General features: G+C 42.0%; 1 protein-coding gene across 3 annotated transcripts in view; it reads left to right on the top strand.

The window, feature by feature from the left end:
* The window catches only part of dclk1a (doublecortin-like kinase 1a), a 314,126-nt gene extending 307,747 nt beyond the window's left edge, over positions 1 to 6,379 (top strand). For 2 of the 3 annotated variants that reach the window (XM_080197467.1, XM_080197469.1), the window contains one exon: positions 5,237 to 6,379. In XM_080197467.1, coding sequence (XP_080053593.1) covers positions 5,237 to 5,401 — 165 coding nt within the window. In that variant the 3' untranslated portion in view covers positions 5,402 to 6,379. The remainder of the gene's footprint in view (positions 1 to 5,236) is intronic. The other variant, XM_080197468.1, reaches the window with a different exon arrangement.
* The last annotated feature ends 20,966 nt before the right edge of the window (positions 6,380 to 27,345 follow it).

Raw genomic sequence — 27,345 nt, 5'->3', positions numbered from 1 at the left:
GTGGTGCTGTTATCACGGGACTATTAATCCAGAAACTCAGATAATGTCCTGGGGAACCAGATTTGAATCCTGCCACGGCAGGTGGTGGAACTTGAATTCAATTTTTTTTAAATCTGGAATCAGAAGCCTAAAGATGCTGATTGTCAGAAAAATCCATCCAATTCACCAGTGCCTTTTAGGGAAGGAAATTTGCCATTCTTACTTGGTGGGCCTACATGTGACTCCAGACCCACAGCAGTGTGGTTGACCCTCAACCAGGGACAGGCAGTAAATGCTGGCCAGCCAGTGAAGCCCAAGCCCAATGAATGAGTAAAACACACAAGCTGGCTGCACCCCCCATGATGCCATCTACTGTATCAACAGTCTGAAGCTCAACTACTGGGAAATTATTGAGCAAACCTGACACCACCACCATTAAATCAGGAAAAGGGAAGTTCTAGAGCTGTGTCACCTGTTTTAGGATCTGTAGCCATATTCATTCATACCAATGGCACAGTCAGTGTCATATTCGCAAGAGTGAGTGATATTTTCCTCTAGCCTTCTAGATGAGAGATGGGGACAACACTAATATCAGCTAATTTGCCTTCCATAGCTGTATCAAATAAATGATTATACACTATTCTACATTCACCTGCATTCCCACTAAACAGCAGTATGATAGTCTGCCCAATTTCACTACATTCTTGGATTTTCCAGGAGAACACTAAATTGGTGTAACACCATCAACTTGCAGTAGGTCAGGACCTAAGGACAACCCATCATACAGGACAAAGACAGCTACCAGGCTTCAGTCACAGCGCTTCCACTTTAAAACAGTGACCCATTGCAGACTTAATTGAAGGCACAACTAAACAGAAAGGATATCTCTTTGAAGACCAAGAGTATCAGCCCTACATCATGGCACCTTTGCATTATCTCCAGACATGAACAGACCTTAGGTGCAACAAAATCTGTATACATATCAGGATGATCGCTGATCATATATTAGCATCTTCACCTACCTATGATGAAAGCAGATGGGAGTTGTGCCTTGCAACGCAGCCAGTGCCTCTCAAATTATCTGATGTCTGCGCCACAATTTTGCAGTACTAATGTAATACTGAGAATGCCATCAGTGGAGCCAGAAAGATGCTGGATTCAGACTAGGTAATTGCTGACAAATTAAAGTGTGTGCTCTCTACAGCAGTAGGTGATATTATGATTGGGTGTTAACATTGCTGTCGTAGACTCCAATACAAAGATATTTTTCAGTACAGGTATGATAAGCAGTTAAATTTGGATCATCTGAAGCTTGAGTCATTGAAACAGGAGTAGGTCATTCAAGTCTTTGAATTTGTTCCATCATTCAATAAGACCATGGCTGATTTGTAGAATTCCACGTTCATATCCTACCTTTCATATTTCATTTGTTGCTCTGTCATGCAAAGGCTCTGTAGTATTTTCTAATGTGGAATTTCCAGTTATACAGTTTCTACCTATGTCTTGTTAGTGTATATTTATGCACGTGCAGTCTCTTATCACTCAGTTCTGTATGCTCTACAAGGTAACTTTTTTTTTTCTGCTGCAGTATTGTACTCTTCACCTATTAGTCTGAGATGGGTCGAGTAGTATAAAGTCTGAGCCGCTATGACAACATAGGTTATTTTATATTCATGGGACATGGGCGGCCAACATTTGTTGCCCATTTCTATTTGTCCTTGAGAAGGTGGTGGTGAGCTGCCTTCTTGAATCACTGCAGTCCATGTGCATTGGGTTGACCCACAATGCTGTCAGGGAGGGAAGTTCAGGATTTTGACCCAGCGACAGTGAAGGAACAGCGATATATTTCCAAGTCAGGATGGTAGGTGGCTTGGAGGGGAACTTGCAAGTGGTGGTGTTCCATGTACCTACTGCCCTTGTCCTTCCAGATGGAAGTGGTTGTGGGTTTGGAAGGTGCTGTCTAAGGATCTTTGGTGAATTACTGCAGTGGATCTTGTAGATACTGCTACAACTGCTGTTGCCGCTACTGAGCGGGTGGAGGGAGTGGATGTTTGTGGATGTGGTGCCAATCAAGCGGGCTGCTTTGTCCTGGATAATGTTGTTGGAGGTGTTCCATCACACTCCTGACTTGTGCCTTGTTGATGGTGGACAGGCTTTGGAAAGTCAGGAGGTGAGTTATTCACTGAGTAATCCCAGCCTCTGATCTGCTTTTGTAGCCACTGTGTTTATGTGGCAAGCCAGTTAAGTTTCTGGTGCACAACATTCTCAGCAGAAACTGTGCCAATGTGTTCCAAGAACAAAGTTTTAAGACAAGGAGTATGTTGATATGTCATATTAATTTTCAGCAAAGTGCCTAATCAGTTATAACTCTTAATGACTTTCAGAATGTTAAATGTTCCATACCAGCAAGGTGACAGTGACTCAATGGCATCATTAGTTTATTCTGATCTTTCCAGATATTTAAAAAAAACCTGAGTACCCATAAAATCTAATTTAATGCTTCAAGTATTGTACATAGAATGCTCACTCCTTTCCTTGTTAAGTTATTTTTTGTTTCCACTTTTGAAGCTGATTATAACTGGCAACAGTCCAGTCCATCTGACTTATGGAAGTAAAAGCCTCATTATACAGAGTTATTGAATATTATCACTTGCTCTCCTAACTGAGACATTAGGCACAGGGGCATCAGTTGGGGTTGATGCAAGTATTGGAACCACAGTTCTTTACTATGAACAATAGATACGAGATACTTGCTACTTGTGTGGATGAGAACAAAGTGCCTTTTACTAAAAGTCCCTTTTTACTAATAGGGAAATCGTCTTTGACAAATTTATTAGAATTTTTTGAAGATGTGAGTAGCGCAGATAAAAGGGAACCAGTAGATGTTGTACATTTGGATTTCCAAAGGCATTCAATCAAGTGCTACGCAAAAGATTAGTCTGTAAGATAAACAGCTCATGGTGTTTAAGAAGATTGTTTAACAGACAAGAAGCAAAGGGTAAGGATAAATGGGGCATTTGTAAGTTTTCGGGCTTGGCCTAGTGGGGCATTGTATGAATCAGTGTTGGGCCCTCAGCTATTTACCACCTATGTTAACTTAGACATAAGGGTGAAAGTAATGTATCAATGTTTGCTGATGATACAAAGCTAGGTGGGGATATAAACTGAGGAGGACACAACAATATATATACAGGTCAAGTGATTAGTGATCAAGTTGACAGATGGAGTATAGTGTGGGCAAGTCTGACATTCTTTGACAGTAAAAGTAGAAACCAGGATAGAAAAGCAGAATTTTTTTAAAAGATGTGAAACATGTAAATTCTAATGATCACAGGGAATTGCATGTACAGCAAGCAATTAGGAAGGCAAATGGCATGTTGGCTTTTATTGCAAGGAGACTAGAGTACAAGAATAAGGAAGTCTTTCTCCAATCGTACATCACTTTGTTGAGATCACACATTGTGTGCTGTGGGCAATTTTGGCCTCAAGTTAAAGAAGGGGATATGCTTGCATTAGAGGCAGTGCAGCAAATGTTCAATAGTTTGTTTCCTGAGATGAAAAGGTTGCTCAGTTATCAAAGGCTGAGTAAATTGGGCTATCATCTCTGCAGTTTAGAAGAGAGAATGGTGACCTCATTGAAACATATGAGGTTCTCAAGAGTAGATGATGAGAGATTGATTCCTCTGGCTGGAGAATCTTAAACACAGGGGCACCCTCAGGATAAAGAGCCAATCATTTACTGCTGAGGTGAGGAGAAATTGCTTCAGTGAAAGGATTGTGAATGTTTGCCATTCTCTAGCTGAGAGAGTTGTGGATGCTCTATATTTGAATATAGTTAGGGCTCAAATAATCAGACTTTTGATCTCTCAGGGAATCGAGTCAACTGGAAGTGAGTGGGAAATTGGCTGAAGATCAGCCATGCTCATACAGAATGGGTGGAGCAGGCTCAAGGGGCAATATGATCTACTCCTGATCCTATTCTTTTATTCTTATGATAGAAAGAATTCAGGGAGAAAATGAAAAGTGCTATTTTACTTACTTTAAAAATTATTTTAGTTTATGTATTTTCTTTAACCTAAAAGTGGCAATTTGTATTTTTCAAAGATCATTTCTTCTGCCTCATCAAATCAAAAATAAGACACGATACTGACAGACTACACGTATCGATAATGGGAAAGTGAATATATACATATGCAAATTAACTTTGGTGATTAACCAACATTGCTTTCTTCTGTAAATTCAATATGTTCAGATTTGTTTTCCATTTAGTATGCATAGATAATATTTTATAAGCAGGATAGTAAGCTTGTGGTGAATGAATGTGCTAAAATATATTTATATTAAATAGGGAAAGTGCAATTTTACTGATCATGATTCTGTTTGTTTTTTGTGTTCAAATAGAAAACGAGTGGCTTTGCCTATATTGTTCATATAATCCGGGCCATTGGCTTATAGTGATTGAATAAGCCAAATTCAATTTTTATTGCATGGAGTTCCAGGATTGTACAGTTGTTTTAGGGATCACAGTATGCAAAATCTGCGAGCCAATGGTTGATTATAATTCTAAAAGAAAGCCTAGAACTATGTCAAACCTAAGATGTAAATAAAGACCAATTGAACTAAGTACTGGAGGATATTACACACCGCAACCTTAGGAAGCGGTCTACATTTGTAAGAATGGGGGCCGAGGACAACAGAGATGAACTGTCGAAAATTAATCTCTTTCTTCAAAGAAGTCAAATAAAGGGCTTTATGCACCCCCTCCCCCCACTGCCCCCGCCGCCCCCACCACCACCAGCAGCCTCGTTCTAACACAGGATCCTAGTATTCCTGCATTTTAGACATACTTTCCCAAACATGGAAAAGACCTTGAGCTAAAAATCTTGAGCTTAAGATCTTACAATATGTGGAGTGCTGTCAATAAAAAAAAATCTTTTCATGAGGCTGAGAGGGATTTTACTTTTGTAAGAATTGTTCACTGTAATGAAATGATTTTTTCCTGTGCATTAGAAAGCTAACTGGAGCAAATGTGTTCTGCAGGCATTACTTTATAATAAATGATGTTTTGTACAATGTGACCAATGGTTGGAATGCTTATAAAAGCATAGGCTAAAAGAACAAAAGAATGATGAAATAGCCACAAATGAATTGTACATTGATTAAGTATTGATTTTAATATAGTTTAATGTTAGATTATGTTCCTTAATATGTCCCAAACTTGATTTTTTTCTCATTTACTATTTTATGACCCTGACAGACCACCGCTCTTGATAAGGAGAGGCAGGTTTTCCGAAGAAGATGCAACCAGGATGTGAGGAGAGGCTACGTGGTACAAACTAATGCACCAGAACACAACTCTGAATCTGAAGATTACTCACCAAGCTCTTCTGAGACTGTTCGCTCACCAAATTCTCCCTTTTAATGAAACCTGTTCTCGTTACCAAGCTCTAATTGCTTTAGTGCAATTTTATAAATCATTTCTTAAGAAATAATGAATGTTTAGTTAGTCAAGCTAGGACAATGTTGCACTGATATATGAACAGTATTGATTCTAGCATGGTTTAATGGAAAAGCACAAGGCATGTGACGGTGTAGATGAATCCAACTGCTTTGCAATTCAGCCATTGTCTGTATTCTTACCCATTTAGGCACTGTGTTTTCCTTGCGTCATGAAACACATTGACGTTCTCTGTCTCTGACCATCTCTCTATTAAAAAAAAATCAGTTTGTTATGGTGCAAAAATGCTACTGTCGTTCAAAGGATTCTGAAACTTCTGGTGACGGAGAAATATTTGCCAGTTTATAAATCCTGAATCCCACAATATAATCAGCAAGCATTGCATTTCCTTAAACAACTTTTATCTTTCACTTGGTTTTCGAATTAAGTTGTAGCAGTTAATCAATAATATTGTAAATCGTCGATAAACAACTTGATTATTCCAAAATCTAGTATGGCGAAACCCTGCTTGAACAGTATTTCACACAGAGCATAGAATGGTGAGATAGGTGACTAGGATCGTATCTGTGTGTACCATCAACAAGCACTGAACAGCAGTATTGTATGATATGACAAAACTGAAGTAAAGCTCCACAGTTTGATATTTAGTTCATTAGAGGAGTACTAAAATTTATGTTAGAATACTTGTATCAACTGTGTAAAACATTCTTGAAGATGAAATATTTTCACATGGATAAACTTTCACAATTTTAAAATAGTTTCCTCTGCAGATCAGACATCACCTGAGGATCAAGAAGAACTTTTCTGCAGACTATTTTGTAGAAAGTGGTGAAAGTTAACTCATGTGAAGTGTCATTGCTTTACAGTAGTCATCATGTGACTAAGTGTGGTGCATACTACAATTAATTAACAAGCCAAATCTGTGAATAAATGATTTATTGATAACCAGGATGATGCATGGTGGTTGATTTGTTATTTCTTATTCATGAGGTGAGGGATATTTTGGAGTTAAATACATTTTTTTGTGAATTTGGAAGGTAATTATGGGATATTCATTAGAAATTAGTTGAAGTTTTTTCCTTTGATCATTTTGATCAGCCCATGTATTAGACTGAAAATTCTCATGAGTGCTTCTTACAGCCATTGTTTGTAAGCCATTGAGATCACAAGAAGTAGAAGCAAGGGTAGGTCTTTTGGCCCACCTATGTCTGTTCCACCATTCAATAAGATCATGGTTGATCTGATTGTGTCTTAAAACCATTTCGCTCCTAACTCTTGATTCCCTTGTCAATTAAAATCTCTCTGTACTGTAAAACTGTGAGCTGTCGGGAGGTGGTGGCACGGTGGTGTTGTCATTGGACGAATAATCCAGAGACCCAGGGTAATGCTCTGGGGACCTGGGTTCGAACCCCACCATGGCAAATGGCAAAATTTGAATCAGGTCAAAGCCGAGCGTTAAAGTCCAGTGATGACTATGAAACCATTGTTCATTGTCATCAAAACTCATCTGATTCTCCTAAGTCCTTTAGAGAAAAAAATCTGCTGTTCTTACTTGGTCTGGCCTGTATGTGATTCCAGATCCACAGCAATGGGGTTGACTGTTAAAATGTCCTCAGTTCAAGGCCCAGCCAATGATGCCCAGATCCCATGAACGAATAAAAAGAAACAGATTGGTAACCAATCCAGGCACAACAATTTAGGACTAAGCACCTATGAAGATCCAACATGAACACTGACAGTGGATCCAAATTGAAGAAATGTTTTTAGATGTAACTTCAATGCCTGGAAAGCGGATTTATGGCAAATAAGCTGATAGTTTTTCAAAAATTAAAATACAAATGGGTAGAAATCTGGGATTTGCTGGTTTTGTTTGCTTATCATTTTTATTTTGAGCTGTTTACACATGAACACGAGTGCTGATAAATATTAATGGAGTTATCCTGTATGATATGAAGCTGCTCTTTACAATATTTACAGCACAGGTTGGGAGGGCGGCACAGTGATTAGCACTGCTGCCTCACAGCTCCAGGTACTGGGATTCGATCCCAGCCTCGGCTCACTGTGTGGAGTTTCCACATTCTCCCCATGTCAGCGTGGGTTTCCTCCGGGTGCTCCAGTTTCCTCCCACACTCCAAAGGTGTGTGAGTTAGGTTGATTGGCCATGATAAATTGACCCTTAGTGTCAGACCATTGGCAGGGTTACAGGGATGGGATCTGGATGGGGTTATGGTCGGTGCAGGCTTGATGGCCCGAATGGTCTCATTCTGCACTGTAGGAATTCTGTGATGTTTAGATTCCTCCTTATGACAGAGTCAATTTTTGTCTCTGCCTGATTTCCAGCAGAAGACAATCATTTCTGTCAGATTGTCATGGAAGCTTCCTGTTGCTCCATTTTTTTTAAAGGGTATTTTGAAAATTCTAGAGGATGGGTTAGCTCACTTAGTATGTGAAGCACCTGAGGACACAGGCGCAGATTTTGTGCTATAACTACTCCATAATTCTACGATTCAATATGTGAGCCTCCAAATCAATAGTTATCCTTAGATGCAAAAACATTGGCCGGGAGTCTCCCAGAAAAAATTCCAAGTGCCAAATTTGCATAGAAACAGAAACTCCCACTTTTTTTTAAAGCAGGATTTTCAAAATGGATCTCCCACACTCTGTACACTGCAAGAGTGCCTCAAGGAGATCTAAGCTGAAAATCTGGGGGCGGGCCTGTTCCCACTGGAAAGGCCGGCAGCGTAGCAGTGAGCGGGCCATTGCGCATGTGCCCATTTGTCAGAGCCGAGATTGGCGCATGTGCAGTGGCCACATCTGTGAGCCTCCCGCTCGCTGGCCAGCCCCGTGACCCTGCAACGCTACCCCTCTGATCCTCCCCACCCCCAATCTCTGGCCTCCCGGATGTTTTCTGATGTCCCCAGGACCCTCCTCTCTCCAGCTTCACCCCAATGGTCAGCCCCAATCACTCTGCCACTGACCCCTATGCAGAATGGCAGCGGGATCCCCTTGCCCACAGGTGCTGTGCCCCATTAGGCCCCACCCCCCTCTGGTTCTACCTCCTTGGCAGCACCCGATGCCTGCGGGCAGTGCCCCTGGGGCATTGCCACTTTGCCCCTTGGGCCATGTCAGGGGCCAGGCTGGCAATGTGCAGTTGGCATCACCTCTTACTCCCAACCTTTGGCAGCACCCCCTCCTTCATTTCAGTAGTGTTGGGCTGCCAGCCCCCCATTAGTGGGGAGCTGCTGTAAACTTTGCTGAAGTGAACCACTCCTGGCTGGTGTGGAGATGCCAGCAGGCCCAGAGACCTCAGCCCCACGCCCACAAATCAGATAGTAATGCAGATTTTAATATTTAAATCAGCGCTATGCTGACTTTTCGTGTAAAGCTGACAACCCCGGAAATCCAGGTCACAGAAGCATGCAGAGGCATTGACTAAACGGCCTTCACTGATGTCTCCAGGCTGGGAGAATCACCCCTAATTAGCCTATACTCCACTCAACCCAAAGCAGCATGCTAGCTTAACTCTCTTTTCCCTGAACCATATATGTTTACTGCAATACCAACAAAGTGTGTCATGATGCACAAGGCAAGTTTGGAAGCCCTATTTGAACTTTCAGCTAGACATGAAAGCTGGTATTATGAACCAATGATCACCAATGATCAAATCTTCCCTATCTTCCTTTCTATTGATTTCAATGGAAAAGAGAATTGGGTGGTTTCTACAATGACTAGCTCCTAATTTCCAGTTTCAAATGCTCAACATTGGGAAAATTGCCATTTAAAGATACGGATGAGATTAACTCGGATGCTTTGAGACAATGTTGGAGAAACATTTAACTAGGACAAAAGAAGAAATCTAATAGAGTGGTGTTTAATCTTACAAAAGATTTTAAGTTAAGTTGGGATAAAGAACTGGGAGAGTTCACATCCCACTGCCATTGCCAACGAGGCCAGAGAATTTGGTGCTCAGCCAAATCGCCATTCATGGCAGCGGGACTGGAGAATCCCGCCGGTATGAACGGCCAGACAATCCCAGCCTTGGTCTGGAAGTCAGTAACTCGAGGGCATGAGTTTAAAATTGTTACAACAAGAATAGGGGAAAACGTGAGGAGATCTTTTTCAAAAAGCGTGACAAGAATGTAAAATAATCCACCAGAAGCAATGGTGTGGTAGTAACCGTAAAAAAGTGGCTGAATATTCAAAAAAAGAAACAATATAAATACCAAGGGCAAGGTCCGAGAAATGGGACTAAGTAGCTCTTCCAGACAGCTGACATAAAATTGTGATTATTTATTGGTCTACTGTTTTGCATGATTCCAGCAGAATAGGCAATTCTGCTTAAATGTTAGGGGATGTACAGAACGCTGAATCTGTGAGAAGCGATATATGCAAATATCAAATACAAATAATCTGTTAAAATTGGTGCATTTTGAGCTCGATAAAGCAGTCAGCCAAAATAAAGACAAAAGGGTAGTACTAAAACTTGAACTTGTTTGCCACAAATCTCTTCATCTAAGAGATAATGAACTCAGCAGAGACAGAGCTTGTAAGCATGAGGACTCGGCCAGACAAGCTGCTGTGGAGAAAATAGCCTTTTACTAGATTCTGATATGATTTTTTGCAGATGTTGGGTGACTGTAATTCCCTTTGCACATTTTAAAAGATTAAATAGATTTACCAACTATAGATAAATAGCTACCTATTATTTCTCAGGAAACTATTCATTTCTGTAACTATTTTAAAAAATGTCAGTGAAAACATCGGAAATGGGAATCTAGAATGTAGTCTCTGATACTTCCAACAGAGAACATACAATTAGCCCTATCATGGTCTCAATCTCTATTTATTTAATCTCCCCCAAGGAGGAGGGCCAGCCATAGGTAAAACCTTAAAGCGTATAAATTTCAGTGAGATTTCTCCCTGACCATCCAAAAGTAATAAAGTAAAACTCCTGTACATCAGTCTCACATTACAATTTACATCACTGAAACCTGACCATTTGCATTCCACAGATGACATTTCTATGGTCCCATAATGGTATTTGATCCGGCATATCTATAATTATCCTTGCAACGTTCTTTCTTATTCTTTAGTAAATCTTATTGAACTTCTTGAGGGTATTAGTTAATGGTGAAATTAACCTTTTTAATTGGAGCGTATTCCAGACATCGATAACGCCATATGTTTTCCATTTTTGCTTTTAAGAAAATGAGTTTTGATTACGTAGCTTTCCAAAGGTAATTGGTGAAACTGTCAAATTAACTGGATGGGGAGGGAGCAGAGTTGAATTAATAGCTTTAAAAGCACTATTTTCCAACATTTCTGTGGCAAGACCCCTGCAAGCATTAAGAGTTTTGGGACTTCCACCTCAACTTCTCAATGCAGAGGAAACCGCAATCACTGCAAAAATGTTTTTTCATTATTAACCGTCAATCATTAACAGAAATATTGCGCTCATGAAGTTGACAACTGCAGCAAAAAATATAAAATACAGATCATCAAAACACGGCGCATATGGCAAGTTGTATGCTCAACCTCAGACAGGAAGAACCCTTTTGACCTCACAGAACCCTTGGATTCATGATGCTGAGTTAAATGAATCATACTACAGGGAAACAATGGGTGGAATTCTCCAACCACGGTGGCCTAAAAGCCAGAAATTCCCACCCGACTGTCAATGGCATTTCACATTCTCTGCAAACCACCCATTAAAATTCCAGTGGTGGGCGGGATGGGAGAATTCTGGCCAATTAAGAAATAGTGGTTAGTGATCATTAATTTCAAGCCCCTTCAAATGTCATGGATGGAAAGAAATGTGACATAACTTTTACCACCACCCCCCCCCTCATCTCTTGACTGGGTGCAACAAGATGCATTTTTCAGAAGGAGTGTTTTAACCCCTTGAGTTCTGTGACTTTAAAGAACAAACACAAAACAGGCTCTCTTTGAAGGATAAAAGTTTATGTATCACAACGGCCAAAATGTAATCACAACCTCCTCATACTCCAGATGTGCACACATGCAAGAAAATATGATTTCCGAAGATGTAACATGCATTTAAATTACTTAAAATAAACAGGTTACTCCTTTAAATGGTTAAGATTGTGGCTGAAACACTGCAGACCTGAAGGATTTTTCTCTTGGTTTGCTAAAGACAATGCAGTTTTCAGGGTTCCATCTTTTTTCAGATGGAATGTTAGCCCTGCTAACATGTAGTAATAAATTATAGTCTTGATGGTAAAATAAATTCAGTGTTGGGCTCACTTTCTTTTTGAGACAAGGTCCAATCTTGTGCTGGGCAAGAGATATCTTTCTTTTGGTCTCAATATCACAGACTGGCCGCTCTGGTGGATTAAGATATTGGCTCTCCCTAGCCAGTTTCAGCCTTGTGACAACAGTATCGATATTTTCTGTTCTCCACACAATGTGTTGATTGCAGATGTAATCATCACACAATAGAGAATGAATGGTATCCCTTCAACTTTCCAGCCACAAGCACCCTCCTGAATGTCTTTCATTGAAATCTCATCTTAATGTGGACAGCATTCGAACAACCAATGTTCCTTTAGGTCTCTTCAATTGAACTGGAGAAGCAGTCATCAGCAACTAGAACATAGAACATAGAACACAGAACATTACAGCGCAGAACAGGCCCTTCGGCCCACGATGTTGCGCCGACCAGTTAAAAAACAATGACCCACTAATCTAAACCAATCCCTTTTCGTCCATAAACCTATCCACGGATCTCTTAAACGCCCCCAAACTAGGCGCATTTACAACTGCAGCAGGCAGGGCATTCCAATCCCTCACCACCCTCTGGGTAAAGAACCTACCCCTGACATCCGTCCTATAACTACCCCCCCTTAATTTAAAGCCATGCTCCCTCGTGCTAGCTTTCTCCATCCGAGGAAAAAGGCTATCACTATCCACCCTATCTAAACCTCTAATCATCTTATATGTTTCAATAAGATCCCCTCTTAGCCGCCTTCTTTCTAGCGAAAACAACCCCAAATCCCTCAGTCTCTCCTCATAGGACCTCCCCTCCATACCAGGCAACATCCTGGTAAACCTCCTCTGCACCCTCTCCAAAGCCTCCACATCCTTCCTGTAATGTGGGGACCAGAACTGCACACAGTACTCCAAGTGCGGCCGCACCAGAGTTGTGTACAGTTGCAACATGACGCTGCGACTCCTAAATTCAATCCCCCTACCAATAAATGCCAAGACACCGTATGCCTTCTTAACAACCTTATCTACTTGATTCCCAACTTTCAGGGATCTATGTACACATACACCTAGATCCCTCTGTTCATCCACACTATTCAAAGTCCTCCCGTTAGCCCTATACTCGACACATCTGTTATTCCTACCAAAGTGAATTACCTCACACTTCTCCACATTAAACTCCATCAGCCACCTCTCGGCCCAGCTCTGCAACCTAAGAAGATCATTTACGTTTTAATGACTTTCCAGAAATATGTCCAGACATCAAGTTAGTTTTGAGTTATTGCAAATTATCAGAAACGATTCTGAGAAACAGGATAAATTATCGCTTAGGCACAAATTGGTCAGAGATAGTGTGGTTTTGTTTGGGGAAGATCATGTCTTACTACTTAATAGAATATTTTGAGGAAGTAATGAGAATTAGTGAGGGTAGTGGATTGGACATTATCTACCTGGATTTCAACATGGCATTTGACAAAGCCCACATGGCAGACTGTTCAGAAGAGTGAGATCTCATGGGATACAGGGGAAGGTGGCAGGTTGGTTTCAAAATTGGTTCAGTGACACAAAATAAAGGGTAATAGTTGATGGATATATTTGCAAGTGGAAAATGGTTTCCAATGGTGTTCCACAGGATTCAGTGTCAGGCCTCTTGCTGTTTGTTGTGCGTATTAATGATTTAGACTTAAGTGTGGGAGGCATGATTGAGAAATTTGGAGATAACACAAAAATTGGCCATGGGGTTGATAGTGAAGAGGACAGCTGTTGACTCCAGAATTGTATCACTGGTTTGGTTGAGTGGACGGAGATGTGGCAAATGGAATTCAATCTGAAAAAGTGAGAGGTATTGCATTTGGGGAGGGCAAACAATGTAAAGAAATACTTAATGAATAGAAAGGTATTGAGAAAGGTTGAGGAAGTCACCTCTGTGTGCATATCCACAGTTCCTTGAAGATGGTTGGACTGGTGGCCACAGTGGTCAAGAAAGCATACAGAATGTTTTCCTTTATTGAGTGAGCTTTGAATATAAAAACAGGGATTTAATGATGGAACTTTATAGAACATTGGTTCAACTGGAATTTTGGGTATTGTTCTGGTCACTACGTTACAGGAAGGACAGAGTTCCTCTGCAGAGAATGCAGAGGAGATTTATAAAAATATTCCCAGAACTTGAAAATTGCAACTATAAAGAGAGATTGGATAGGCCAGGCTTCTTTTCCTTAGAACAGAGGAGGCTAAGAGGTGACCTAATTGAGATGTACAAGATTATGAGGGGCCTTGATAGGGTAGATAGGAAAAACTTATTTCCTCCCTAACTGAGCAGTGAATTGACATGAAGAGGGCATAAATTTAGGGCAATTGGTAGAATAATTAGAGGGGACATGAAGAAATATCTTTTCACCCAGTGGCATCTGGAATTTTCTGCCTAAGTTGGTTGTTGAGGCTGAAACATTCAACTCATTTAATAGTTACCTGGATTTGCCTCTGAAGTGCTGTAACTTGCAAGGCTATGGACCAGTTGTTGGAAAGTGGGATTGGAATGAACAGGTAGTCTCTTTTTCTCTTTTTGACTGGTGCAGACACAACGGGCTGAATGGCCTCTTTCTGCATCATAACTTTTTTATGATTCTGAAACCAGAGAAGAAGTCTTCTTGCTCTTCTGGGTCTGTTCTTGTCAGGGTAACTGTACTACTTGTGTTAAAAGCAAAGTAGCCTTCTGCCAATCAGAATTTTTAAGTGAGCTGTGAAGAATCATCATATTTGAATCAAAACATGAACTTTGATTCTCACTGCACAGGTGCTCCTAGACCAGCTGAGCTTTTCCGGCACTTACTGTTTTTATTTCAGATCTCCAGCATCTGCTGTATTTAGCTTTTATTTAAGGTAATATTCCGTGGTGCAGCAAGTGGAAATAAAAAGGAGTATGCCGGAGAAATTTATTTCCAGGTTTGGTGCACTGACTTGCCAATGACTAAAGACAACAGCCTCAACTTCCTGAAATTTAGAAAGATGGCAATTGCAAAGCTTTGGATCAAGAGTAATAACATCTGCAAGCTAACTGCAACAAAAGGAATGCTATGGCCTTCAACTCTTACGCTGTGAATCATTGGCAGCTAGCGCTGAAACATCTGGAAATGCACTAGTCATGGAGCAGACTGGAACATGGTGCAATAAGCAGCAGAGTCCATACTTTGAATGACTTTCCCATGGAAAAGCTGCTCTATGTTTTCACTCTGTTGCACTTTTAACACCTCTACTTTCTCAAGAAGTTAAGGAAATTCAGCACGTCTGCTACAACTCTCACTAATCTTTCCAGATGCACCATAAAAAGCATCCTTTTTGGATGTATCACAGCTTGGTATGGCTCCTGCTCTGAACAAGGCCACGAGAAATGATGAAGGATTGTCAACATAGCCCAGCCCATCACACAAACAAGCTTCCCATCTATTGACTCTCTCTACACTTTCCACTGCCTTGAAAAAGCGGTCAGCATAATCAGGGACCCTACGCACTCCAGGCATACTTTCTTTCACCTTCTTCCATTGGGAAAAAGATACAAAAGTCTGAAATCATGTGCCAAGCAACTCAAGAACAGCTTCTTCCCTGCTGCCATCAGACTTGTGAATGGACCGACCTTATATTAAGTTGATCTTTCTCTACACGCTAGCTATGACTTGTAACATTACATTCGGCATCTTCTCTTTCCCGATGAAAGCTATTCCTTGTCTCTATAATGCGGAAGAAACAATACTCATCACTGTATCCCAATACAGGTGACAATAATAAATCAAATCAAATCAGTAAACAATCTGGTTTTCTTTATGGCTTATCAACAAGTAGTTACATTTGTGTTACAACAGTTGATGTGTAAAACTTTTAAAAGACATGCATATGACAAGGCTTCCCAATGTAATTTGCAGCTTAATTGGATGCCTTGCTGAAATATGGGAATGCTTGGATTTAAAGGTTATATGGCATGGGAAAATATTGTGAAAGGCAACATTTTGCACAGTACATTTATTTGGTATTTGATACTGTTATGTAGTTTTACTTAACCAGAATTCACTATTGTATGTTGCTTTCTCCAGAAATGGTTCCAGCTTCTGCAAATATTGAACACATTTTTCAATCTGTCCAACATCTGCTTCTGGGCATATTTCACTGCTTTTTTATAAGAGAGGGTTTCTTCTCAAGGAATCACATATCCCAGTAGGGAAAAGGAGCTTGAATGACTCTGCCACTAACCCATAAATTTCTTTTCATTGTTCGTGAGTAGGTTCACCAAAGCCTGTGTGTGGCCTGACACTTCAATGTCTTCTGCCACTGTTTCACCAGCAACCCCTAGAAAATTTTGCAAAGTTTTACTGTTTCATCTTTGGGATCGGTGGGACGGTGGCGAAGTGGTTAACACTGCTGCCTCACAGCACCACGGACTACGAGTTCAATTCTGGCCTCAGGTAACTGTCTGTGTGAAGTTTACACATTCTCCCCATGCCTGCATGGGTTTCCTTACAGTGCTCTGGTTTCCTCAATTGTCCCTTAGTGGCAGGGAAATTAGCAAGGTAAATACATAGGGTTATGGGGATAGGGTCTGGGTGGGATTGTTGTCAGTGCAGGCTCGGTGGGCTGAAAGACCACTTTCAGCACTGTTGGAATTCTATGATTCTATTCCAGTTATAGAGTTATAGAGGTTTCCAGCATGGAAACAGGTCCTTCGGCCCAATTTGTCCATGTCGTTCCTTTTTTAACCTCTAAACTGGTCCCAATTGCCTGTGTTTGGCCCGTATCCCTCTATACCCATTTTACTATCTGCCTAAACGCTTTTAAAAAGACAAAATTGTACCTGCCTCTACCACAACCTCTGACAGCTTGTTCTAGACCCTCACCACCCTCTATGTGAAAAAATTGCCCCCCTGGACCCTTTTGTATCTCGCCTTAAACCTATGCCTTCTAGTTTTAGACTCCCCTATCTTTGGGAAAAGATTTTGACAATGTAACCAATCTATGTCCCTCATTATTTTATAGACCTCTATAAGATCACCCCTAAGAAAGGCCCAGTCTATCCAGCCTCTCCTTACAACTCAAACCATCAAGTACCAGTAGCATCCTAATAAATCTTTTCTGCATTCTTTCCAATTTAACAATATCCTTTCTATAATAGGGTGACCAGAACTGTACAAAGTATTTCAAATGTGGCCATACTAGTGTCTTGTACAACTTCAACAAGATGTCCCAACTCCTGTATTCAATGCTCTGACCAATGAAACCAAACATACCAAATGCCTTCTTCACCACTCTGTCTACCTGTGACTCCACTTTCAAGGAGCTATGAACCTGTACCCCGAGATCACTTTGTTCTATAACTCTCCCCAAAGCCCTACCATTAACTGAGTAAGTCCTGCCCTGGTCCAATCTACCGATATGCATCATCTTGCATTTATCTAAATTAAACTCCATCTGCCATGCGTCAGCCCATTGGCCCAATTGATCAAGATCCCATTGCAATCCTAGATAACCTTCCTCACTGTCCACTATGCCACCAAACTTAGTGTCATCTGCAAACTTACTAACCATGCCTCCTAAATTCGCATCCAACTCATTAATATAAATAACAAATAACAATGGACCCAGCACCGATTCCTGATGCGCACTGCTGGTCACAGGCCTCCAATTTGAAAAACAACCCTCTACAACCACCCTCTGGCTTCTGTCATCAAGCCAATTTTGTATTCTCTGACTCTAAGACCAGGTTCTTTGGGGCTCATCTATTGTCCCAATAAGCTTTACAGACATATATACTGGAAACTTGTCCAAGGTTTTTTTCAAAATTTATTCATGGGATGTGAGTGCCGTTGACTAGGCCAGCATTTATTGCCCATCCTTAATTTGAGAAGGCAGTTGTGAGCTGCCTTCTTGAACCTCTGCTGTTCCTGAGGTTTGGGTACATCCATTGTGATGTTAGAGAGGGAGTTCCAGAATTTTGGCCCAGCAACAGTCAAGGAACGGTGATACATTTCCAAGTCAGAAAGGTGAGTGACTTGGAGGGGAATCTCCAAGTGATGGTGCTCCCATGCATCTGCTGCCCTTGTCCTTCTACCCACTTGTCTGGATATTGTCCAGGTTTAGCTACATTTGGACTGCTTCAGTATCTGAGAGTCACGAATGGTGCTAAACATTGTGCAATCATCAATGAACATCTCCACATTTGACCTTATGATGGAAGGAAAATCATTGCTGAAGCAACTGAAGATGTTTGGGCCTAGGACATGGCCCTGAGGAAGTCATGACATGATATTCTAGAATATCTACAACCATCACAGCCATCTTCCTTTGTGCCACGTATGACTCCAAACAATAGAGTGTTTTCTCTCAGATTCTCATTGATTCCAGTTTTGGTAGGGCTCTTCAAGGTCACACAAAGTCAAACTTTTAAAAATTCATTTGCAGGATGTGACTGTTAATGGCTAGTCAGGGAATTCCAGGATTTTGACCCAGTGAAGAAATGTCAATTATATATATCCAAGTTAGGATGCTGGGTGGCAGTGTTCGCGGATGGCAGTGTTCCCAGGCAGCGCCAGCCCTTGTCCTGTTAGATGATAATGGCTGTGGTTTTGGAAGGTGCTATTTAAGGAACTTTGTTGAGGTCCTGATGTGCATCATGTAGATGGTACACAATGTTCGTTGGTGGTGGAGGGATTGAATGTTTGTGCAAGGCGTAGCAATCAAAGCAAGCTGCTTTGTCCTGGATGGTTTCAAGCTTCTTGAGCATTATTGGAAGTGCACACATCCAGGCAAGTGGGAAGTATTCCATCACACTCCTGACTTGTGCCTTGCAGATGGTGGGCAGACTTTGGGGAGTCGGGGGGAATTACTTGCCACAAGATTCTTAACGTTCGACCTGATCTGGTGGCCACTGATCTCATCCAGTTCAGTACTGCTTTAATGTAAAGGGTAGTCACTTCAACCTCTGAACTTCTGGAGTTCAGTTCTTTTGTCTGTGTTTGAACCAAGGCTGTAATGAGGTCAGGAGTTGACTGACCCTAGTGAAACTCAAACCATGCAACAGTGAGCAAGTCATTACTAAGCAAGTGCCTCTTGATAGTGCCTATGGATGACACCTTCCATCACTTTACTGATCATCAAGAGTAGACTGATGGGGCACTAGTTGGCTGGGTTAGATACGTCCCACTTCTTATGTACAGGATATGCTTATACAGTTTTCCACATTGCCGTGTTGATGCCGGTATAGTAACTGTACTGTGTAGTTAGGACACAGCAAGTTATGGTGGGCAGGTCTTCAGTATTGTTGCCGGGATATTGCCGGGACCCGTTGCCTTTGCAGCATCCAGTGCCTTGAGCCACGTGAAGAGTGATTCGAATTGGATGAAGATTGGTATTTGAGATGCTGGGGACCTCTGGAGCAGGCTGAGATGGAGATTGAAACTTCTCCAACCATTAGATCTCTGTTACTCAGTCATGTTACCAACTGGCTCAAGAACAGCTTCTTCCCTGCTGCCATTAGACTTTTGAATGGACTTATCTCGCATTAAGCTGATCTTTCTCTACACCCTAGCTATGGCTGTAATGATACACTCTGCACGCCCTCCTTTCCTTCTCTATGAATGGTATGCTTTGTCTGTATAGTGCGCAAGAAACAATACTTTTCATTATATCCCAATACATGTGACAATAATAAATCAAATCAAAAATGTGATGTTGCGCCACCATTACATCAGCAAAATGTATTTCTGACATTAACCCTTTACTCTGCACAAACAAACATCACAATAAAACATTTCTTGATTTTCTAAAGGCTAGAAGTTTATGGTCCCCCTCCCTCCACTCCCATGTCCATGTAGCAACTCATCTTTAAGTGGCTATATCTCCAGATTTTTATTCACTCCATAACCTGCACCTTCCATCATGACGTCACGTAGAGAAGGCGTTAAGCACAGAGAATTTGCTGAAATTAACCAATCTCACATTATACTGAAAGGTTGTTAGCAGACATGTTCAATGATGCTGCTTTAAGACTATTATAGATGTGGGACATAGTCCCTTTAAGAGGATGGGTCAGGTGACCTGAGGGTGTGGGATGACCTGCCCATGAAAACCACTCCTACAGCAACTTGAGGGCTGGAGTGCAAGGAGTACAGTTTTTCAATAAACCCTATTGTTCATAGATCATAGAAAACAGAGAGTAGCAGTGGAAAGGTATGTTTCTGAATGTGACAAGTGGCGTTCCTCAGGGATCAGTGCTGGGACTTTTGCTGTTTGTAATATATATAAATGATTTGGAAGAAAATGTAACTGGTTTGATTCGTAAGTTTGCGGATGACACAAAGGTTGGTGGAGTTGCAGATAGTGATGAGGACCATCAGAGGATACAGCAGGATCTGGATCTTGGACACCTGGGTGGAGAGATGGCAGATGGAGTTTAATCTGGACAAATGTGAGGTAGTGCATTTTGGAAGGTCCAATACAAATAGGAAATATGCAGTAAATGCCAGAACCCTTAAGAGTATTGATAGGTAGAGGGATCTGGGTGTACAGGATACATAGATCACTGAAAGTGGCAATGCAAGTGGAGAAGGTTGTCAAGAAGGCATATGGCATGCTTGCCTTCATTGGCTGGGGCACTGAGTTTAAAAATAGTCAAGTCAAAACTGTCAAGGCTTTATAGAACCTTAGTTAGGTCACAGTTGGAATATAGTGTTCAAATCTGGTCACCACACTACCAGAAGGATGTGGAGATTTTGGAAAGGGTACAGAAAAGATTTGCCAGAGTGCTGCCTGATGTGGAGGGCATTAGCTATGAGGAGAGGTCGGAGAAATTTGGTTTGTTCTCACTGGGACACCAGAGGTCGAGGGGCGACCTGAAAGAAGTCTACAAGATTACGCGAGGTATAGACAGAGTGGATAGCTAAAAGCTTTTTCCCAGGGTGGAAGAGTCAGTTACTGGGGGGCACAGGTTTAAGGTGCAAGGGGCAAGGCTTAAAGAAGATGTACAAGGCAGGTTTTTTACACAGAGGGTGGTGAGTGCCTGGAACTCGCAGCTGGGGGAGATAGTGGAAGCAGATACGATAGTGAGTTTTAAGCGATGTCTTGACAAATACACGAATAGGATGGGAATGGAAGGATATGGTCCCCGGAAGGGTAGGGAATTTTAGTTAAGTCAGGTAGCATGGGCGGTGCAGGCTTGGAGGACTGAAAGGCCTGTTCCTGTGCTGTAATGTTCTTTGTTCTTTGTTCCTGTGGCTTGCCTTTCTGTATGACAGCTTTGGAGTTACCTCCCAGATAGTCTCAGAGTTGACAGAAACTGTGTTGGAAAAGTCATAATTTACAAATTGCATTTTGGTGCTCCTCAACCAAGGTGTACATCACAAACATTACTAGCATTAAATGCATGCATGCGTAATTTTTAAGTGTGGAATGTGTTCTTAGACCTAAGGAAAATTAAAATATCTAAACTAAAAAGTAAAAATCCGTTAAAGGTATAATTTAAATAAGTTACTAACTTACACAGTCTATGTGAGACAATGCAACTTGAGAGAAACATCAGGTTCAGACAGAAAAGTATAATATTTCAATAGGAGCAGAGGCCTTCTCTCAACAAAAATATACTCATCAAGAATACATAGCAGACTTTACGACTTCAAGACCTTCATGTTGACAAGAAGGGCAGCATGGTGGCACAGTTGTTATCATTGCTACCTCGCAGGGCCTGAGTTCAATTCCCAGTTTGGGTAACTGCGCATAGTCTGCACATTCTCCCCATGTCTCCATGGGTCCTCCCTAGGTGCTCTGGTTTCCTCCCACAGTCCAAAGATGTGCAGGTTAGGTGGATTGGCCATGCTAAATTGTCCCTTCATGTCAGGGGGACTAGCTAGGGTAAATACATGAGGTTATGGGGATCTTTTGGTATGATTTCGCCCCACATTTCAGATCAATGATCTTTCGTCAGAGCTACAGTTCTGAGGAAAGATCCGTGACCCAAAATGTTAACTCAGTTTTTCTCTTCACAGATGCTGCCATAAGTTCATAAAACATAGGAGCAGAATTAGGCCATTCAGCCCATCGAGTCTGCTCCACCATTCAATCGTGGCTGATATGCTCCCCATTCCCATTTTCCTGCCTTCTCCCCATTACCCTTCAACCCATTACCTGTCAGACCAGCTGAACATGTCCAGCTTTATCTGGGCGTGATCTCACCAGCCATTCATGCCCTGCTGCCGCTGCAGTGAGGATGGAGAATTTGGTGCCCAGCCAAATCTCCATTCACTTCAGTGGGACTGGAAAATCCCACCTACGTTAACGGTCGTGAGATTCCGGCCTCTGTTTTTAATTCCAGATTCCTAGCAATTGTGGCATTTTGCTTTTGTTTTAGATTCTTAACTAGCATGTTTTTTTTAAAAAGAAAAATGGCTTTTATCATGTTCTTAGTCCCTTAAGTTAAACTATATATTCTATCCAATTCTCTTCAGTCAGAGTGCCAGGATAATTCTTTAGAACTGTTGAACTGAAACAGGTCTGGCATATATTATAGTATAATAAGCGTTTGAATGATTTGGAAAGTGAAATGCTTCTTAGCTCATTTTCCTGTGTTCATAATCAGTCCCTTATACATGTGGTTCATTGCCAAATATTTCTGGAAACATAAGGTAACATTAAGCAAGTCCAGTCTGACAGCTCATGTCAAGGTAAAATACCCATGCGTGTCCCTCATATTTGTAAAATCTGTTTAGAATAATCCCCCAACTCTATCATATTTTTCTCAGCCGTGAACCTGGGTGATAAGATTCAGTGATGAAACAAAATAGTAGAGGAGGACTTTGCGCCTTCAGGCACTTGACCTGTAAATACCAATCACGACACCTTCAAATGTCTTTCCTGTTTGAAAATCCTGCCTAAGACCTTGAAATGGATTTTGAAACGGGCAGTTGTGCCAGCTGTTCAAATAGATTCCAAGCTGGCTCAGTGGCATTGTGGTTAGCACTGCTGCCTCACAGTGCCCAGGACCCAGGTTCGATTCCAGCCTTGGGTGATTGCCTATGCGGAGTTTGCACGCTCTGCCCATGTCTGCCGTGAGTTTCCTCTGGGTGTTCCAGTTTCATAGAAATCATCATAGAAACCCTACATTACAGGAAGAGGCCGTTTGGCCCACTGAGTCTGCACTGACCACAATCCTACCCCATATCCCTACACATTTTACCCACTAATCCCCTTAACCTGCGCATCTCAGAACACTAAGGGGCAATTTTAGCATGGCCAACCAACCTAACCTGCACATCTTTGGACTGTGGGAGGAAACACATGCAGACACGAGGAGAATGTGCAACTCCACACAGACAGTGACCCAAGCTGGGAATAGAATCCAGGTCCTTGGAGCTGTGAAACAGCATGCTAACCACTGTGCTACTGTGCCGCCCAAGATGCTTCCTCCAAAGATGTGTAGATTAGATGGACTGGCCATGCTAAATTGCTCCTTAATGTCAGGAGGATTAGCAGGGTAAATATGTGAGGTTACGGGGATATGTAGGGCCTTTACGGGATTGTTGTTCGTGCAGCCATGATGGGCCAAATGACCTTGTTCTGTAGTGCAGTGATTCTAATTCTAATGCGGCCTGGTAAGTTTAACTGTCACGCATCATTAACACGCTGACGTCTCACCCAGATCTTGTGCTTGGTCAGATGATGCATGTTGATAGTTGTCAGACTTCCAAAGATCACACTTCGAATTTTTTTTCTATGGAGGTTGGGGCCACAATCCAGGAGTTTCTTCCAGGAATGACATCAGATGTCTCAGGATTCATCAACTAAACTTTCAGGCTTCTTTGGCAGGCAATCTGGAAGTGTCCCGAACCTATCAAAAGCACTTAAGTCAGAGGACCAACCTCTGAGTTTGAAAATCTCAAGTTATGTCAGTCATTTTTTCCTGGAATTCACAGTTTCCATAAATCTTTGACACGCCAAACCCGATCTTTACCAAGGTTGCTTCAGCCTAAATAAAATATCCGGTGCCAGTAACACAAACCCCTGGCATTTCCTGAGCAAGACACATGGGGACACCATCAAGCAAGTTACCCTCCAATCCATAGCATATCCTGAATTGGAACAATATTGTGGTTCCTACACTGTAACTGGATCAAAATCCTGGAAATCCTAACAGCATAGTGGGTGCACCTGCACCAGATCGATTGAAATTGCTCAGGAAAGTGACTCACCAGCATCTTAACAAGGGCAAATAGGGAACAGGCAACAAATATTGGCCTTTCCCAGGAACGAATAAGAATTGTGAATTGCAGAACTGAAATCATACTTCTCTGTGAATCCTAAAAACTTTTAAAAAAATACTTGAAATAAAATAGGGGACACTTTCTGAAGCTCTTGTGCCATGGAGTAAGAAGACAAGACCTCAAGGGGACAAGGGTGGCACAGTTGCACAGTGGTTAGCACTGCTGCCTCACAGCACCAAGGACCTAGGTTCAATTCTCGGCTTGTGTCACTGTCTGTATGGAGTTTACACGTTCTCCCGTGCCTGCGTGGGTTTCCTCTGGGTGCTCCGGTTTCCGCCCACAGTCTGAAAGACGTGCTGGTTAGGTGCATTGTCCATACTAAATTCTCCCTCAGTGTACCCGAACAGACGTTGGAGTATGGCGACTAGGGGATTCTCACAGTAACTTCATTGCAGTGTTAATGTAAGCCTACTTGTGACTATTAAATAAACTTCAAGACCTTGGTTGTGAAGTGGACCGTACATCAAAATTCTTAAGTCATTTGGCTTTGGAGTGAAAACTAAATCCGTCCCATAATTAACAAGGGATAACTGGAGGCAATTTCAGCTAAAGGACCTTCCTGCTCATGAACAACATTGTTAGAAGGAGCAGATCTGTTGGAGCTTATCCCAGCTCAGCGGTGTTGCATGACAAAATAAAAACTTGAAGAGGACGAACCATAAAAATTGATTATTAAACTGATTTAACATATATTTAAATAAGCGGTTGTTCCTGCAGAGGAAAGCTTTTTATCGTCTGACCACATTAACTTGCTGATTCCTGGAGTAAGTAATCTCATATTATACAAAAACTGTAGAAAGGTCAAATTTGTTAATGTCGCCCTCCGACACCATTCAAGATTTTGCCGCAGAGAATATAGAAATTCCCACAGAAAAGCTGGCAATACCTGAAATATGAAAATCGGCTGGACATTATAAACAGGCTATCTTTGACTTGAATAGCAATGCTAATCAGACATTCCCACAGAGTAAGAAATATGGGGTTAATAATGTCTCTGCAGCATTTTGCGGATGCACTCTGAGCATAGGAGCCCTGATATAATTAAATGTGCACAGCTGCCATTTTCTGCATTGAAAGGACTTGAAGCGCTTTGATTTTCTGCAAAGTTCATTAAGTATCCAGGTCCTATGCATATTGAAAAGCTCCCAATAATTACACTAGAGTTCCTGGAAAACTATCTCATTAATCTGCACCTATTTCAAGGGGTGCTTCAAGGGAAGGATGTAATAAAGTCTACTATTTTTCCAGGGTGCCACACTCCTCCAGTTAAGGGCAGTAAGGTGACATGATGGTTAGCATCGGGCCCAGGTTCAATTCTGGCCTTGGGTCCCTGTCTGTGTGGAGTTTGTACTTTCCCCTCACGTCTGCATGAGTTTCCTCCGAGGGCTCCGGTTTCCTCCCAAAGTCCAAAGATGTGCGGATTAAGTTGATGGCCATGCTAAATTGGCCCTAGTGTCAGCGGGCTTAGCAGGGTAAATGAGGGTTACAGGAATAGGGCCTGGGTGGGATTGCAGTCGGTACAGACTCGATGGGCCAAATGGCTTTCTTCTGTACTGTAGGGATTCTATGATAAGGCCGTCTGTCATTTGCTCCCTGTTGTTTAGTTCCCAGAGGTTGATGTGCAAATGAAGCTTTGCTGGTCCAAGCTAATTTTCTTCCCTCACATTTTTCAATGTTAAGGTTCACCAACAACCCTGTAACAACCACTGGTGTAAAATAGTGCAGCCCCAACTCCCGTGGAAACCTTACACAGTAAGCGATAGAAAAATATTTCAATTAACTGACTACACATCATCAGGTGAAACCAGCTATGACAGCCACATATTCACACACTGGCTGAGGAACCACAAGCCTGGCAGTATTGGGTCCGTATCGCATCATTTCTCCTGCTGCCTCTGTTTGTAACTACTCCTACCAGGAGATCTGGTGGGTCACGCTCATCTGTCTCGTGCCATCCTAACACATCCATTGTATATCTGAACCCACTCTGACGTTCATCATCCAACTATCCTTGGGTCAACCCCTCTTTCTGCTGCCCTTCAGTTTGCCCTCTAAAGATCTCTGAAGCTTTTCTCTTTGAAGCAAATAGCAGAAATACCGATGTTCTCTTTTCTGGATGCCATTTCTTAGTTTTTTTTTTGCTCATGTGATTTCGAGCACCTCAGTTGTCTTATGGCTTATGTCTCCATTATACCCAGAACATAGGTGGTGGGTAGCCACTGTGAAGTTGACTTACGACAGAGAGTGTCGACACTTTGTGAGACCTGGACTCAGGTGGCATTGGCTGACATCAGGGTCAGAGTCCCTGCTCAGGTATACCAGCCCCACTGCTTTGTGGGTATCATGGGAGGGACTAAGTCTAACAAAGTAAACCCTGAGAGAAAATCCAGAGTGGAGTCCTGTAAGGCTGTCGTGGGTCATTTTTGGAATGTTCTGACCGCTTCTGCAACCAAATTGGTGCCAAATGTCATGCTTTGCACTCCTTTGGACACCGCCACAAGGCCGAGAAGGGAGTTCAGACGTTTGGGCAACCCAAAATCCCATTCATGAAGAGGTCACTCCATAGTCGCACCACAGCAACCAAACAACATGGAAGGCAGGGGTTATGGGTTAACAGCCAGGTTCAATTTGATTTGATCTGATTTATTATTGTCACATGTATTAGTGCACAGTGAAAAGTATTTGTTTCTTGCATGTTACACAGACGAAACATACCATTCATTGAGAAGGAAAGGAGAGAGTGCAGAATGTAGTGTTACAGTCATAGCTAGGGTGTTGAGAAAGATCAACTTAATATGAGATAGGTCCAGTCAAAAGTCTGATGGCAGCAGGGAAGAAGCTGCCACAAGTCAATTAGCATAAAGAACAGGTACCACGGGCTGCCTTTGATGGTGGGAGGGATCAGTATGTCTCAACGGACAGATACCACCCACCTCAAACTGGGCAGTCCCTCATCAGAAGGTGCCATCACACAGTCCCTCATCAGAAGGTGCCATCACAGCCCATCTTTTCCAATAGATGCTTGGAGCTTAGGGCCATTGCATGACAATGGACTGTAACACCGCACCAAGCAAGACAAAGAAAGAAAAGAAGGCAAGCTGGAACGTCAGTACCATGTATTTGGCCCAACCATCAGTCTCAAGAAAATTCAACATCATGGGATAGGATGTCAGAAGTGTTCCATCTGTTAACACTGGTGAACACACTCTAGAAGTGGTCCAAGAGTTCAACTTCTTGGGTTCTACCATTACCAGTAACTTGTTTCCTGACACAGAAATCAGCAGGCACATTGGAAAGTGGTCTGCTGCAATGGACAAACAGACCAAAAGGATGTAGAAAAATGGTGCACTCACATAGAACACAAAAATTCAAGTGTTTCAAGCCTGT

This window comes from Carcharhinus amblyrhynchos, chromosome 10 (assembly GCF_965287045.1).
Source record: "Carcharhinus amblyrhynchos chromosome 10, sCarAmb.v2.hapA, whole genome shotgun sequence".
In the NCBI taxonomy this organism is placed as follows: Eukaryota; Metazoa; Chordata; class Chondrichthyes; order Carcharhiniformes; family Carcharhinidae; genus Carcharhinus; species Carcharhinus amblyrhynchos.
Note: the sequence above shows the minus strand (reverse complement) of the source record. Positions and strands in the feature narration are given on the sequence as shown.